Genomic DNA, 16716 nt, shown 5'->3' with positions numbered 1-16716 from the left:
ACACTGCAGAGACTCCAACCCTCCTGTTTTCGACGGGAGATCTCCCGCCGAAATCCCTTTTTTGCAAAATCTCCCGTTCTCCCGCTTGAGATTGAATTTCTCCCGCCCTGGCTCTGTGTCTCCTGCTTGAAATGATTTCTTACTTAATATCATTGTATGTTGAAAAAAGTAAGCCTTAGATAGCACGAGAGAGCATCTAGAACCCTACAGCAAGGAACTTCGTGCACATCAAATTGGAGTCTCCCGTTTGCTAGGGGTTTCAGGCGGGAGAATCTCCCGATCAGAAGGTGCTTGGGGTTGGAGTCTCTGACACTGTCACCCAATATTGCTCCACTGAAAGGTGCACCAACTAGCCGTGCAGTTCATCCACACACACTAGATAGTATCATGCTCTTCCTTTGACACTGGGAACTCTTTTATATCTATTCAAAGATTGCAGTAGTAATCCCAAAAGGAACCATTGTAAGGGATGATTACAAAATCAATTTCAGCATGATGTGCTGTAATTCTTCCTTCAAGAAATTAAAAAATGACAACAATTTTCCATCATACTGTACAAGTGGAAATTTTTGTGGTGTGGAAATTTGTGGACATATTGCAGGACCAGAAGCCAGCCCAAATATGAAAACATGCAAATACTTTTTCACGTCATATGTCCCACTTATAAATGTCTTGATTCCACGGAATTGAAAACATGCAGAATTCATCTTACCCAGCCAAGGGAGAAAAAGAACTTGTACAAAAATAACCACTTTTACAGTACATTAGAAGCCTGTATAGTGTAGCTGGTGTGACAAGACCTTGTATCTCAAATTTTGGTGAAAATAACTTTTTTTGATTAACGGTCAGATAATCAGTTAAGTGATGTTTGCTCTCCTGAACATTTGTCATTTTGTAGATACGAGGTCTTGTCGCCCCAGCAACGATAGGTAGCGCCCCCTTTAACCCTGAGTTTCATGTCCTGATGGCTCTCGTAATTATGGTAAAAATGTCTTACCCATGGCATCCCCCCTGTCGTAGACATTCATCTTCCAGGTTGGGGAATCTGTGTCCAAGGAAGAAGAAATAAACACATGACACATATATGGCATGACACCAGAGGACCTTGCATCACTGATAGCAGAAACAGGTAGACAGATAGACAGACAAACACACAGACAATTATCCAGAATGATAGAGGAAGAGAGAAAAGATTTGAATCAATTCTGATATCATTTCATACGTACTTCTTTCTATGGAAGATAACTAATGCATTCAGAGCAATTCAATGACTCTACAGACTAAAAACAGTATGATATGATAAAGAGGGACTAAATCAATGCAAAAACTCAATTGTGCAAACCATAAATCAAAAAATTTGTATGTAGCCTGACAGAAACCATTCTGCATGCTAGGTTAACTTTTGTCCACACAGTAACTGTTAGGTCCGAGCTTGCAAGCACCACAACATGCGAACAATCTACTGTACATGGCATACATTTCGCAATATTTCTATTTTCGCAAATTTCCCAAATCCGGTGCTGTTCGCAAAATTAAAAATGACAAAAAATCTGCTCTGATCCTGACAAGAATGTGACGTGCCTGTGTACATTTCTCCATTCATCACTGTATTCATGATTGTGAATTCTTAACCACTCCCAAAATTATCTGGAAGTCCCGATTCAAGAAAAATTAGACTCCATAAATATATGGTGTATACAGTACACAAATGATGCACAAATCTGAGTGCATGAGTTGGAATTGTGTGCATAAGGTAATTATGGAATACTTAACCCACAAGGCAAAGTCGAATGGGCATCAGGCTAAATTCTATAGTTAGCGACACTATTCCGACAGATGCATGAAAAGACATGTGCGCCATCTGTGGGTAATTTTCTTGCCAAAAATCCATTTTTCTGTCATGGTACCCATGGCAAATATACTGGAGGCATCTCCTTTTGGCTTGTCATAGTCTAAAGCCCGAAAATCATGCATCCAGTACTTCAAAACCATGCATGGAAAAAAATACTGGATGCATGATTTTCAGAGAATAAGCCTCTTGTACTGGGTGCGCGAGCGCTTGCTTAGTGTGCGAACCTTTGCTACAAGTCGGTGCACTCTTGCTACGTTTACCACTGTGACTCAGCATGTGGCCAGGAAAAAAATCAACACATAGCTCCCGACAAATGAGATCACAGGATTCTCACTACCAATTCTATAATACTGTATACGCCATATATTTTGCGAGTCTGGTGGAGTCCTGTACTGAACGGAGAAAGGACGTACATGTACATGCGTACGTCACAACCACATAGGGATCAGCGGCAATATTTTCGTGTGTCTTTAATTTCGCGAATAGTAACTGACTCGCGAAATTCACGAAAATAAAATCCTCACAAAATATTTGGTGTATACAGTACATGCTTGGAGCGTGTATTCAATCTCACCAATGCTGACCGCTGCTGCCGACTCCTCCAACTTGCCCTCTGCCTTGTCTCGCAGCGTCTCATGAACAATCTGGATGACAGGAAGGCAGAAGGCCTACAAGCAGGGGGAAAACAGGAAAATCTCAAGAAATAACTTTGCACAATGTTATTGCCTTTACACATGGGGGGGGGGGGGTGGGTCTGAACATTAAGTAGCAAATCTTTTCTTTTCCGATGATAGAAAAAAATGCATCTTCTTCGGGAAAAAAAACACATTTTCTGTGAGCCATGGAAACAAAACAAACACTAGAAAAACACTCATAGGGTGCACACCCCCATCAAGCAGCTCATTTCCACCATTACACAGGCATGCTTTAAATCGCCCAATTTCCTAATACAGGCGCCTTTTGTTTACGTCATCTGCTTCAAGCTAAGCGGTGCCTGGCCCAAGCAGAGCAAACATTCTAGAGCTCAGGAACATGCAAACCTCAGATACCCCCAGTCAGAACTCTGAAGTTCATTGACCCTATCTGCAAAAAGACAAAGAAATCCTTCAAAAATCCATAAAAATTCCAAGATCATTACCAAAATGTAATCATTTGTTACTTGTGTAATTATCAACTTTTCCTGTAAGTTTCATTCAAATCTGTTCCTAACTTTTTGAGTTACTTTGAAAACAGACAAACAAACAAACCAATGCCGATGAAAACATAACCTCCTCCTTCCTTGGCAAAGGTAACAAGGAAAAAGCTAAAAACTGTGGCTGGACACATGGATAAACAGACAGACACTAAAACAGAAAAAAAAGGCAGCTTTACATATTTACCCTAGTGTATCTAAATATTCAAATACCGGTATATCTTATTTTCTTGTATTTTGCCTCCTCTGTCACAAATATTAAAGATCAGAAAAAATAGCTACACAAATTGCTGAATCAAGCAAAGAAGATAACGTTTGCCCTATTCAGTTTTGTTTTCAGGAATATCCTTGTGTCTGTTTGGTGAGAGCCGTTCTTACTCAACAAAAATCTATATTCCAAAACACAATCGACATACGGGGGGGGGGGGGGGGGGGGGGGGGGGGGGGATGACTTACCCCAGTCTTTCCACTTCCTGTTTCAGCAGCCTGCATAGAAAGCAAGCATGGGTAAGGTTTCAAGAAATGCTCACAAAAACTTTAACATTGAGAACCACAACATAGTAGGCAACTGAGGGCTATCTTTCTATCAGAATGTTACAATGTTGGTGCAGTGAGCCCACACAGAGATCTAGTTGTGTTTTACCGGGTACTTGCTGACATCATTGACTACAGGAGACAATAAATTAAGATTTTTTAGTTTCCATTCACAAACAGATATAAAATCTCAGTTCAAGAGTATTAACCCATTGAGGAACGGCTGATTTTGCTACAACACACATTTCCCATAGACGCTTGCTCGAGTATACTCAGGACTCGTCCTCAATGGGTTAACCAGTGCAATGAGTGTGTGGGAATTATTTTAACACTAAATATAGCAATAATCATTCCTTCAGTGACATCACAAAGGGCTAGACAGTATCTAAAATGACCAACATGCGATGCACTCAATTTGTGATTTGTGAATGTTCCAGATCCTAGGGAAACATCTCAATGCCAACACTGAGACGGGTAAATTATTGTCTGTGAATACTTGTAGAGAAATGAACATACCATGAGAACATCACCACCACCAAGAATGAGTGGAATGGCCTCTGCCTGTACATCAGTAGGCAATCTGTCAAATAATGCAATGGGTATGGCCATTAAAGAGATGATATAGTTTTGGTTGAGATGGGGGATTCAGAATTTAACTCTTTGCGAGATAATTAGAAACCAGTTATCAAATGATAAAGAACATACAACTCTGAGAGGAATTCAAAGTTTACTTGATTAAAAATCAGTTTTGAAATGGCTAAGATTTCTAAAAACAAAGTAAAACAACAAAGATCTTAATAAAAAAGGTTGGGGTCCTACCTTTTATCAAGACAGGTCTCTCTGTTTTTGGACATCTCAGCCGGAAAAATACCCTTTGCAATCAAATTTTTCAAAACAGGTTACAGCCAATTTACATAATGTTCATCTAATAATAGGGAGAACTGTAATAAACAAACTCACATACAAAAAGGAAAAAATAAACACACTTCATAAAGCCTCATATATAAATTTTCCTTAAAGGACAAGTTCACTGTCCTGTACATATGTGAATGCAGCAATATTATTAGAACACATCAGTGAAAATTTGGGGAAAATCGGACAATCCGTTCACAAGTTATGAATTCTTAAAATGTCTGCTCAGTCACTGCTGGATGAGAAGACTAATACAGTGTACACTGTATGATGTCACATGCGTACATCAATATAAGGAAAACATAAAAAGAATTTCACATATCTGTCTTTTTTGAAAAAAAAGTGCACATTTCCTTGACTTGTCAATGGCGTATGTTACGGGTAATATTATTCCCCCTGCCTTCTGAAAGAGACATGCCAAGCGTTCTTTTATTATGCGAGAAAAGTGAAAACATGTTGAATTTTCTTTATGTTTTCATTATATCGCTGTACACATGTGACATCACAAGCTGTAGTAGTCTTCTCATCCAGCAGTGACTGAGGAGAAACGTCAAAAATTTATAACTTTTGAACGGGTTGTCCACTTTTCCTCAAACTCTCACTGATGTGTTCTACTAATATTGCTGCATTCACTCAATCCACATGTCTATGAAGGTGGACTTGTCCTTTAATATACTACAGCTATGATCCCTGCTTCACCAAGAGGAATGTTTGGGAACAAAATACTCACAGCCATCCCATCTCATCCACAGCCTGAGTGATCTCAGGTAGGCATCCAAATTCTACAAAGAAAGAAAGAAAAGAAATTGAAATAGAAGACAATCATGGCACAGCCTACATTCTAGTCAAATTTGTGCGAGTACAACGTACATGTACCAACAAAACAAAAAAGTTCAATCCCATAAAATTGATAGTTCCATCCAGAAAAATAAATACCCAAACAAATATATCTATATATGAATTCTATAAAAAACTGTTGAAACAAATAACAAAATGAACAAAAGGAAAACAGAAAGATTTACGAAAAAAAAAATGATTAAATCATATTTTTGGTTGTTGTTGTGCTGTGTTGTGTTGTGTTTCACTCATCTTCCTTTCTTTATACAGATATGGTACTAAAGTAATGGGCCTACTACCGGACAGCATGGTAATTCTGGACACACACATATCTGCGAAATAATGACATTCAATATGCATGGGACTTCATGAATAGACTAGCCTTACTGAGCATAATTGTTACTGCCAGAAATTGCTAAAATGCAACACAAAAATGTAGAAATATTAAGAAATTCACATTTCACCTCAGATCTAGAAGAAGATGTAGATTCATCACAAGATTTTATAGCACAAATACGTCTATCTTTATTAGAAATATTCATGTAAAACCTTTTATTATCATACTAGATTGTCTAGATGTAAAAAAAATTGAGCCTCATTTGCCACTTAACTCTTTGTCGTCTGCTCAGTACAAAAGTGAACAGTGAATCATGGGTTTGAATGACGATAGATTCTGGTGCATGAATATTCAACTAGTGTATTTTTTGCTCAAAATTTCATCCTCTGAGTATGGAATTCAGAGCAGCACAAAATAAGCGTCCGGTAGTACAAAGTGCACTTTCCTAGAGCTCCTAAATACAAATTCTGGCAGCAACTTCAGCATTATGTTAGTCTTCCTTTTTATTTGGCTTCAATTCCATGAAAATATAGTCTTCTGAATCATCCCACGGCCATGGAATTGGATTCTCCTGGAACACTTCATGTGATAAAGCAAAAGCACCAGCTCAGCAGCTGCTACATGTCATTGACATTGTACACAGAGCTGAAATGTTAAGTTTTAGAGCAGTTTAAACATATTCCAAGTCAAATAAAGTAGATAACTTAATTCAAGATCCACTAAAATTATGGTATGCCACTGCACTGGCTTCCCTCGGCATATTCGTGAAATAGGCCCCACCACTGCATGTCCGTACTACAATACTACAGCGGCTCGCCTGTTACAGTATTTGTGAATTCAGCCCCAACGTATGGCGTTCATTGGTAGGTAAGCACAGCGGTGGGGCTTTCTTCCACAGTATAATACTTGTGAATGTGGCCCCATCAGACGGCGTTTACGCGAGATTGATACAGCGGTGGGGCTGATTTCCACAGCATAGTATCTTTCGTCCTCCCTTCCTCCCATTTTTTTTCCCTTTGGTCTTCAATTTTTACTCTCAGAAAGGACTCCCTAATTTCCCTTGACTAACTTAACAGGCAATTTAACCATAAACACAACCATACCTATACCTAACCTTACTTGCTAACGCACGCCAGTGCACGCGCACTGCGGTGGGGTCTTTTTCACGATTTTGTTGTTGTTGTTGTTGTTATTTAATTTAAAGGCGTGTGTCATTCAGTTATGAATATTTTGCCCCTTAAATTTCATTAGCCTAATCACCATCCACTTCAAATTATCATTTAATGTTTGTAGAATATTGAAAAATTCCATCGTTACTTAGGGCCTAAAGCAAGTGGCCCTTGATTCGACAGGATTCCATGAATAGCCACTCTTACAAATAAAAATTCACTGAAATTCATGAATAAAAAATGGCGCATATCAAGTGTGAAATTCAAGCAATGCAACTACCTCTACACATGTTCCGAAGAGCACATCAGTGGGCCACGTCGCCAGACCCCCGAAATCATTGTCGCATTTAAGCAATTCAACTGGTAAGTAAAGTTGCATACAATGTAGCAACACATACAATCATGTATAGACTCGTTTCATTCCAAGTTTCGAAGTTACCAGTCCGTTTATCTGCATTGAATCTGTACAGTGTGTATACCTACAGCCATGATGGCAGCCGTATCTGAGATAACTTGAGCGTTTATGCGATATTTACATTTTGCATGCCATCCGTGCAAAAATTTGCAGTATCACCATGGTTCCATTGCAGCGTGTTGTGTATGCGTTGAATGTCTCGCACAGCGTGGAGTACATGGAGTACCGCACTCTCGTAGTGCGATGTACTATGTATACAGTTCCGCCCGCGAGTGGCACGCGTGCTGATACATTCACATACAATTGTATAAGTTTAGGCAGGGCGAGCGCATGGCGCAGTACGTCACGAATGTCGAACCACGGACACCCGGTGTCGAACAATGAGCACAGGCGGTCGAACGATGGTTGCAGCGCAAGCGTTGGGATCATGCATGCTATTTTGCTTCCGCTGCTTAGGATGTCGAACATGGAGTCACTTGCTTTACTTTTTAGTGATGATAGATGTATGTGTGTGTGTGGTGTATTGTTCGTATTGCTGATGCAATTATACATGAATCCACAGTAACACCTACTCACTAATTAAAGTTGTAGAGGGAGAAATGAGACATCAGGGTTCGCAAGTAGTACATGAGATATTGCAGCTTTTATTCGAAGAGGTATCACATGGACGAGTCGTTGAGCAAGGAACTCTTTTACAATATTCAGCAACCACTATTTATACACAATCTCAGCAGGGAAATGACTCATCTCTCTGGAATGCGGTGAAACAATATCGTTAAAAAAAGCTACAAATCACTTGTCACTTTTGACAGCGATCTACTGTGTTCGGATATTATCAATGGGTGGCCTTATCTTTACCCATTACGGCGGCCGCCTCAGAAGTCGTGTGCTTATCAAGCAGTGTCCGGGGATGGGCCACGAGAGCAAAATATATCACGTCGAGTGGCTTTCAGTACTAGGAATTGTATCCGTCATCAATAACATTGAAGATAAACACACTGGCGAGCAGAGGTTCGCCGATAATCATGAGAGTTTGTCTACTAATTACATGAAAAGGAAACTGGTCGAGGAGAAAACGAAACAGCGGAGAGGGTCAATGACCCACAGAGAGAGGGAGAGCTAGAGAGTGTGTGCATGTGTTGGAGGTCGGAGCGGAGAGAAGGATATTGTGAAGGAGAGGGAAACCGAGAAAAGTTGAGCTGCTACAACTTTATTTAGAATCTAACATTTGTTAGCTTGTAAACTTTACCATCACTGCAGTGGCTGCATGAAAAAAAGTCTCCAAAATGGCAAAATATCCTTTTTTTTTAATCAGAAAGTTGAGCAACATTGAGGGCACACACAGCATACCATAATTTTTAGTCAATCAGAGGACACAGTTCCCGATTTACTATCCCTCACCAGGCCTCGAAATAGGATTTTGGAGGGGCAAGGCCATTTAGAAAAGGGCACTTTTTCCAAGAGGCCAGGGCACTTAGGTCAGTCAGAGGGGCACCAAGGCCACATTGGAAAGGGCATGTTGGGTGTTTATGAAAAAAGAAAGAAGAAAAAAACCGAGAAAAACAAACAAACACACACACACACACACACACACACAAAGTGCAACACACAAGAAAAACCTCTTCCCTACAGCTGTAACACATTCCCGATTTCCGCGTTTCTATCAGGTAAAACGACATTTTTTAAAACATGAAACAACAGTAGGTATTGATTGAAACTCGACACCCTTTCAGGCCAGCCAGGCCAGGCTGCCATGTAAGTTCAAAGCACATTCCGACAGCTGGCTGGCAAACCACAAGGCAAAGGAATTTGCGCGCGCGTGTAAATTGCTCGACTGGAGGGAGAAAAAAGGGCACATTTTTTTTGGCCGTAACTTTGATCAAAAAACAAAAGGCATTGCGGCCAACGAGAGTATCGGTATCTTGGCGAGCGAATGTGCGCGCGAGCGAGGGTGTGGGAGGGGTTTTTCCCCCCTGTGGCCTCCCACGGTAGGGAGCTTTTTCAACTTTTCGCTCTTAATGATGCGACCAGGTGCATACTTAAATGACTATTTTCTACTTATTTTGAAAGACAAAAGGAAAATATACCTACAATTGCAACTATCACCTTAATCTTTTGAGCTATGCTCATTATTATAGGCCCAAGTTGCAGACTTCGCCCGATGCTTGAGAAAAATTGGTGCCATGCGTGAGATTGTGAGACGGCCCCTAAATGCTTGAGTCTCACAAAGAATGCGTGAGACTTGGTAGCTCTGCACCAGTACTACCCTACAGTGTATGCCAGCTCATTCTTCCCACACACCATCCAGTTCGGTATGGGAAAAACCTGCCTGTTGATCCCACTGCATACCCATCCCTCATCGCCTTATAATCTGCGTTGAGGGAACTCTGAAGGATGTAACTCTACATCCAGAGATTTTTACTTGCACCTGTAAATATTTTGCACCTGATTTCAATTTCTGTTGCCCCGGTGCGGCATATGACATGCGTTAACTACACGCAGCGCTGTCGCGAAGCGACAGCGCTGCACCTCTATTCCTTCGCGGACGTTGTTATCGTTCACTGTTTCCTTCATGAATATCTTTATTAATCGTGGAAAACTAAAATATAAGGAATTATCGTAATCTATGACCATCATTCAATAACCGGTATGCGATTTTTTGTTTAATTACGTCTAAAACTTACCGAAATCTATGGCTGAAATCAGGTCTGTAAACGTCCTTACTGCTTCACTCCTCATCTGCGTGTTATATGAATGGCATTCACTCTCGTATACTACAACGTAGGTAGTCGGGGCGGAAGTGATGAGATAGTCGGATGACCCCGACTAAAAAAGTTCAAATCATTGCCGGTGCAGCACGCGCGGATCTACTACAAGCTTTACGTAACACATGAAACGCACGGGCGCACGGGCGTACGTAAAAAGCAACCACTTCTGAATGCGCATGCGTGGTAGTTTGTTGCTTTTGTGAAGCTCTCGAAGGAAAAGATGCCACCGCACGATCTACTCCGAAAAATTCAACAATAAGGTCTGGATACCAACAAAACGCCAAATTCAACTCAACCATCAGGAAAATACGCTGTAGGTAAGTGTTGCAAATTATATTACTCTTAAAATCATACAAAATAAAAGGTATTTTATGTGATTTTGCCGTCAATAGTGACGGTCGTTTACAACGTTGAAACACTAACACATGTCAGACCCTGTGCGCAGCACAGTGTCTGGTCAGGCTACATGCGTATGTTCTCGCACTTCACAGCTGTGGTGCGTTCATCCTCGACCATTTGAGGGCAGCACTCTACCGGAAGAAGAAAAAGATTTTAAGTTCGACTAAAATTCTTTGTGAAACACCCTCCAGAGAGGTGGGCCACTATCCGCACTAACGTTAAATTTACAGATTTGTTTTGTCTCCCTGCCCTGTCCTGTCCCGGCACTGTTGTGTGTGTTCAGGGCTCACACCCGTAAATACAATGGCATGTCCGAGACCCCTTCACAAATTCGTACCAAAGATACCAAAATAAATGAAGAAAAAAATTGATTAAAAATCAATTATGTACTTTGGCAAAAAACTGAATAGCTGTAGATATTGAGTATGAATTCCTCTACAAATTGCATTTTGGTTAGAAGATGAAAGCTTTTCTGGTGGAATTTGAGGGGACTATATTTCATTGGGTACGTGTACGGAAAATGGGTGATTTTTTGAGTGACAAGAACTCGTAGTCTGGCTTTTCGGACCCCTGGACAGAATTGGAACTGAATTATCCACCCTGAGAATTTGATGGATGAAAGGGTACATCTAACTTATCCAGGTTAGTGAAGCTGAAACACCTCATTTCTCCCAGCTATTTTACAGAATTTTTTGAAATTTGATTTTTAACACACATCCCTATGGGGAAATATTTATGGGTGTGAGCCCTATAGAGGATGCATGCAATGCACACAAGTCTATGGGAAGTATTCATCCCATACAAACTCTGCTGTATGTTGATCTATTGTGTCAGATCTCTTCCTCCCTCCCCCCTTCCCCTTCCTACCCCCCCCCCCCCCCCAACTCTGTTTGGCTATAATTTGTTTTCTTATTATGTTGTTGTGGTATAGATAGATCTTTGTACATAGCAGTCATCAGTATCACACAACTTTGAATGACTGTGTTATTTTAATGTATTTCTTTGTTTGGCTACCACTGAAACAGGTCAAAATTCATGAAGTTAGTCTGCTTGACAAAACAAAGTCTTTTCAAGTATTTTGTAGGCAATAATGTGATGATGACACCCCCATAATCAAAGATTACTGCCTGCATCTAGGTATTCATCTTATAAAGAACTGATCAACACTACATTTTTATTTTTTTTAAAAACCTCAAAGGGTGTGAGTTTCAAAAGTGTCCCTTTGAGAAGCTTTATAACAATTGAATGTGTAATTTCCCATATGATGTAGGTGCAAATATCATCAAAAACACATTTATGATGTTTAAAAGTCAAATGAGAAATATGACCTTCACTATAGGGCTCACACCCGTAAATACAATGGCATGTCCGAGACCCCTTCACAAATTCGTACCAAAGATACCAAAATAAATGAAGAAAAAAATTGATTAAAAATCAATTATGTACTTTGGCAAAAAATTGAATAGCTGTAGATATTGAGTATGAATTCCTCTACAAATTGCATTTTGGTTAGAAGATGAAAGCTTTTCTGGTGGAATTTGAGGGGACTATATTTCATTGGGTACGTGTACGGAAAATGGGTGATTTTTTGAGTGACAAAAACTCGTAGTCTGGCTTTTCGGACCCCTGGACAGAATTGGAACTGAATTATCCACCCTGAGAATTTGATGGATGAAAGGGTACATCTAACTTATCCAGGTTAGTGAAGCTGAAACACCTCATTTCTCCCAGCTATTTTACAGAATTTTTTGAAATTTGATTTTTAACACACATCCCTATGGGGAAATATTTATGGGTGTGAGCCCTATAGAGGATGCATGCAATGCACACAAGTCTATGGGAAGTATTCATCCCATACAAACTCTGCTGGTTTATGTTGATCTATTGTGTCAGATCTCTTCCTCCCTCCCCCCTTCCCCTTCCTACCCCCCCCCCCCCCCCCCCAACTCTGTTTGGCTATAATTTGTTTTCTTATTATGTTGTTGTGGTATAGATAAGATAGATCTTTGTACATAGCAGTCATCAGTATCACACAACTTTGAATGACTGTGTTATTTTAATGTATTTCTTTGTTTGGCTACCACTGAAACAGGTCAAAATTCATGAAGTTAGTCTGCTTGACAAAACAAAGTCTTTTCAAGTATTTTGTAGGCAATAATGCGATGATGACACCCCCATAATCAAAGATTACTGCCTGCATCTAGGTATTCATCTTATAAAGAACTGATCAACACTACATTTTTATTTTTTTTAAAAACCTCAAAGGGTGTGAGTTTCAAAAGTGTCCCTTTGAGAAGCTTTATAACAATTGAATGTGTAATTTCCCATATGATGTAGGTGCAAATATCATCAAAAACACATTTATGATGTTTAAAAGTCAAATGAGAAATATGACCTTCACTATAGGGCTCACACCCGTAAATACAATGGCATGTCCGAGACCCCTTCACAAATTCGTACCAAAGATACCAAAATAAATGAAGAAAAAAATTGATTAAAAATCAATTATGTACTTTGGCAAAAAACTGAATAGCTGTAGATATTGAGTATGAATTCCTCTACAAATTGCATTTTGGTTAGAAGATGAAAGCTTTTCTGGTGGAATTTGAGGGGACTATATTTCATTGGGTACGTGTACGGAAAATGGGTGATTTTTTGAGTGACAAGAACTCGTAGTCTGGCTTTTCGGACCCCTGGACAGAATTGGAACTGAATTATCCACCCTGAGAATTTGATGGATGAAAGGGTACATCTAACTTATCCAGGTTAGTGAAGCTGAAACACCTCATTTCTCCCAGCTATTTTACAGAATTTTTTGAAATTTGATTTTTAACACACATCCCTATGGGGAAATATTTATGGGTGTGAGCCCTATAGAGGATGCATGCAATGCACACAAGTCTATGGGAAGTATTCATCCCATACAAACTCTGCTGGTTTATGTTGATCTATTGTGTCAGATCTCTTCCTCCCTCCCCCCTTCCCCTTCCTACCCCCCCCCCCCCCACCTCTCTCCTCTACCCCCCCCCCCCCCCCCCAACTCTGTTTGGCTATAATTTGTTTTCTTATTATGTTGTTGTGGTATAGATAGATCTTTGTACATAGCAGTCATCAGTATCACACAACTTTGAATGACTGTGTTATTTTAATGTATTTCTTTGTTTGGCTACCACTGAAACAGGCCAAAATTCATGAAGTTAGTCTGCTTGACAAAACAAAGTCTTTTCAAGTATTTTGTAGGCAATAATGCGATGATGACACCCCCATAATCAAAGATTACTGCCTGCATCTAGGTATTCATCTTATAAAGAACTGATCAACACTACATTTTTATTTTTTTTAAAAACCTCAAAGGGTGTGAGTTTCAAAAGTGTCCCTTTGAGAAGCTTTATAACAATTGAATGTGTAATTTCCCATATGATGTAGGTGCAAATATCATCAAAAACACATTTATGATGTTTAAAAGTCAAATGAGAAATATGACCTTCACTATAGGGCTCACACCCGTAAATACAATGGCATGTCCGAGACCCCTTCACAAATTCGTACCAAAGATACCAAAATAAATGAAGAAAAAAATTGATTAAAAATCAATTATGTACTTTGGCAAAAAACTGAATAGCTGTAGATATTGAGTATGAATTCCTCTACAAATTGCATTTTGGTTAGAAGATGAAAGCTTTTCTGGTGGAATTTGAGGGGACTATATTTCATTGGGTACGTGTACGGAAAATGGGTGATTTTTTGAGTGACAAGAACTCGTAGTCTGGCTTTTCGGACCCCTGGACAGAATTGGAACTGAATTATCCACCCTGAGAATTTGATGGATGAAAGGGTACATCTAACTTATCCAGGTTAGTGAAGCTGAAACACCTCATTTCTCCCAGCTATTTTACAGAATTTTTTGAAATTTGATTTTTAACACACATCCCTATGGGGAAATATTTATGGGTGTGAGCCCTTCATCTCATCCTACCGTACATACCCACATGCATACCTACGCGTCGGACTACACTACACGCAGTCTCGTAGATCTAGGGCCTACTCGCGGTCCCGCAGAGTACCGGGTTCGTAGAATGTTGCAAATATTGGATAACTTGCAGAAATAGTAGCTTTGAAACACGCTTACCCGCAAATGCAGTCATAATTCCGACCTGTCGGGCAGGTGGCCACTGATGTACTAGTACAGAAAGGTCAGACTGGCCTGGTGGTAGTGGTACCAGTGAAATAATGTCCACGTTTTAGAATAGATGGAGCCGAGTGCGTCGAACGTGCCTACGTCTCGCCCATACAGAACTCGTGTTGTTGTTGTTGGTGGTGGTGCTTAAAGGCGCGTCATTCAATGTTGAATATTCACGCCTTTTATCTCATATATAAAAGAAATTCACACTCATTTTTTTGACAATGGAAAGAATAATAATTTCATTGTAATATGAATAAAATAATAATCATGATTATAATTTAGCGCGGGGAACAATCTGCACGCATAAAGGTTGAGATAGAGAAAAGCACCTCGTAAAAGGCTCGCAAAATCTGGTCAGCCCGGCTCGGTAATGTTGAGCAGGCTTCTCGGCCACAGAACTCTTTGTGTTCTCGGCCGATCGCGCATGACCTAGACTGCTCATTTGCAACGAGGGCGCTCCACCCAACGCATCATTTTGCGATACAGTTTCCCGATTTGTATATATATACACCACGCAATACAAAACATATTACCTAGCTATAATTCTAAACATAAAATACAAACAGACAAGCCCAATAGCGGGTTGGTGCAGTGCTGTGCTGTGCATCAATGATATTACGTCATATACTATCCCTCCTGATTATCTTCTCATTAGGTAGAAATAAGAAAATAAAAGAAAGGAAAACAGAAGAGATGAAGTGAGACTTGACACAGTCCCCGATAAATATGTTTCTTGAAAGAAAAAAAAAATCACATTCTGGCATATATGCCCGTGGATTTCAAAAAGAATAAAACACATTATTGGCGGAGTTCGTCATTTTGGAGCAAATGTTGTAATGTGAGAGCATAAGATGATATCGTTAGACGTTTGCACAAAAACTTTCGTTCTTTGGAGTATTTATTACAATACATCAGAACATAAGAGATAGTCTCTTGTTCTTTACAAATATCACATTGTCCATTACCATGTTTTCCTATCTTACACAAATAATAATTAAGCCTACATTTTCCAAGTCTTAATCGATGTTATACACATTCGTCTTTTCTATTTTTACAGGATGATTTAAATTTCGCATATGGTGTAGGCTGAATGGTATAAAGATGCCTTCCATGTTGTGAATTTTCCCATCTCGTACACCAGATCCCGGTGTAAAAATTCAACATATAACTACGTAATTCTGTCACCGTATAAGAGACTTGCAAATCAACTTCTTGGTGTGCGAGTCCTGATTTGGCAAGAGTATCAGCTCTCTCATTACCTGATATTCCACAATGAGAGGGGACCCACTCAAAAAACAAATTTGTGCCTTTTTGATATAAATGTGTAATTTTGCACAGAATTTCAAAAACAACAGAAGAAGAATCTCGATGTTCTATTGCCTGTAATGCAGATAAAGAATCAGTTAAAATCAACACAGGTATTTGGATTATATGGTTCACTTCTAACCATTCCAGGGCCATTAGGATGGCTATCAGTTCCGATCTGTATACTGAAACGGGAGGGATCCGGAACGCTTTACCTTATTTATATTCTGGTACATAAAAAGCAAAAGAAGATACTTTATTCTCTTGTTTGGAAGAACCATCTGTATAAATCATTAAAAAAATTTTCCTTTCATTATTAATATACTCTAACATCATCTCTCGCAATTCATACTCATTAACATCTTTCTTATTGGCTATTCTTTTCTTAATATAATAAGAAATATGTGGTGCAACCAAGTGCCAAAAAGGAATACCTCTAATACAACTGTTAAAATGTTCAATGCTTTCATCTAAAGTAGTGAATCTCATTGCAACTGGTTCTCTGCCAGCTTTCAAGTGACATGTTTCATATTGCCAGCAAGATAACAGGAGTGATTTCAAAGGATAATTTGCATTTTGCGCTTGAATGTGGAATTTAAATGAATCAGTAGAATATTGCCTTCGTAAATCCAGGGGCATCTCCCCACACTCTATTTGGAGTGCATCAGTTGAGGTAGTTACAGCGGCTCCTGTGATAATCTTCAAACATTGATATTGAATTGATTGTAATCTATCCTTTTGATATTTAGAGGCGTGTTCTGTGGTCTCGCCTCGATCTGTCGCTCAAAGTCGAGTTTCTTCGTCGGGGCAAGT

General features: G+C 39.6%; 1 protein-coding gene across 1 annotated transcript in view; it reads right to left on the bottom strand.

The window, feature by feature from the left end:
- Positions 1-14637, bottom strand: part of LOC139721462 (ATP-dependent RNA helicase DDX1-like) — a 47420-nt gene extending 32783 nt beyond the window's left edge. The window contains exons 1-6 of the mRNA XM_071632779.1: positions 14545-14637; positions 5221-5272; positions 4095-4158; positions 3501-3530; positions 2427-2520; positions 998-1045 (exon numbers count right to left, since the gene is read on the bottom strand). Of these exons, the coding sequence (XP_071488880.1) occupies positions 998-1045; positions 2427-2520; positions 3501-3530; positions 4095-4158; positions 5221-5272; positions 14545-14560 (304 nt within the window). The 5' untranslated portion in view covers positions 14561-14637. The remainder of the gene's footprint in view (positions 1-997; positions 1046-2426; positions 2521-3500; positions 3531-4094; positions 4159-5220; positions 5273-14544) is intronic.
- Positions 14638-16716: the final 2079 nt, after the last annotated feature.

This window comes from Diadema antillarum, unplaced genomic scaffold (genome assembly GCF_040938485.1).
Source record: "Diadema antillarum isolate AM-2024a unplaced genomic scaffold, OU_Dant_1.0 scf00000143, whole genome shotgun sequence".
NCBI lineage: Eukaryota > Metazoa > Echinodermata > Echinoidea > Diadematoida > Diadematidae > Diadema > Diadema antillarum.
Note: the sequence above shows the minus strand (reverse complement) of the source record. Positions and strands in the feature narration are given on the sequence as shown.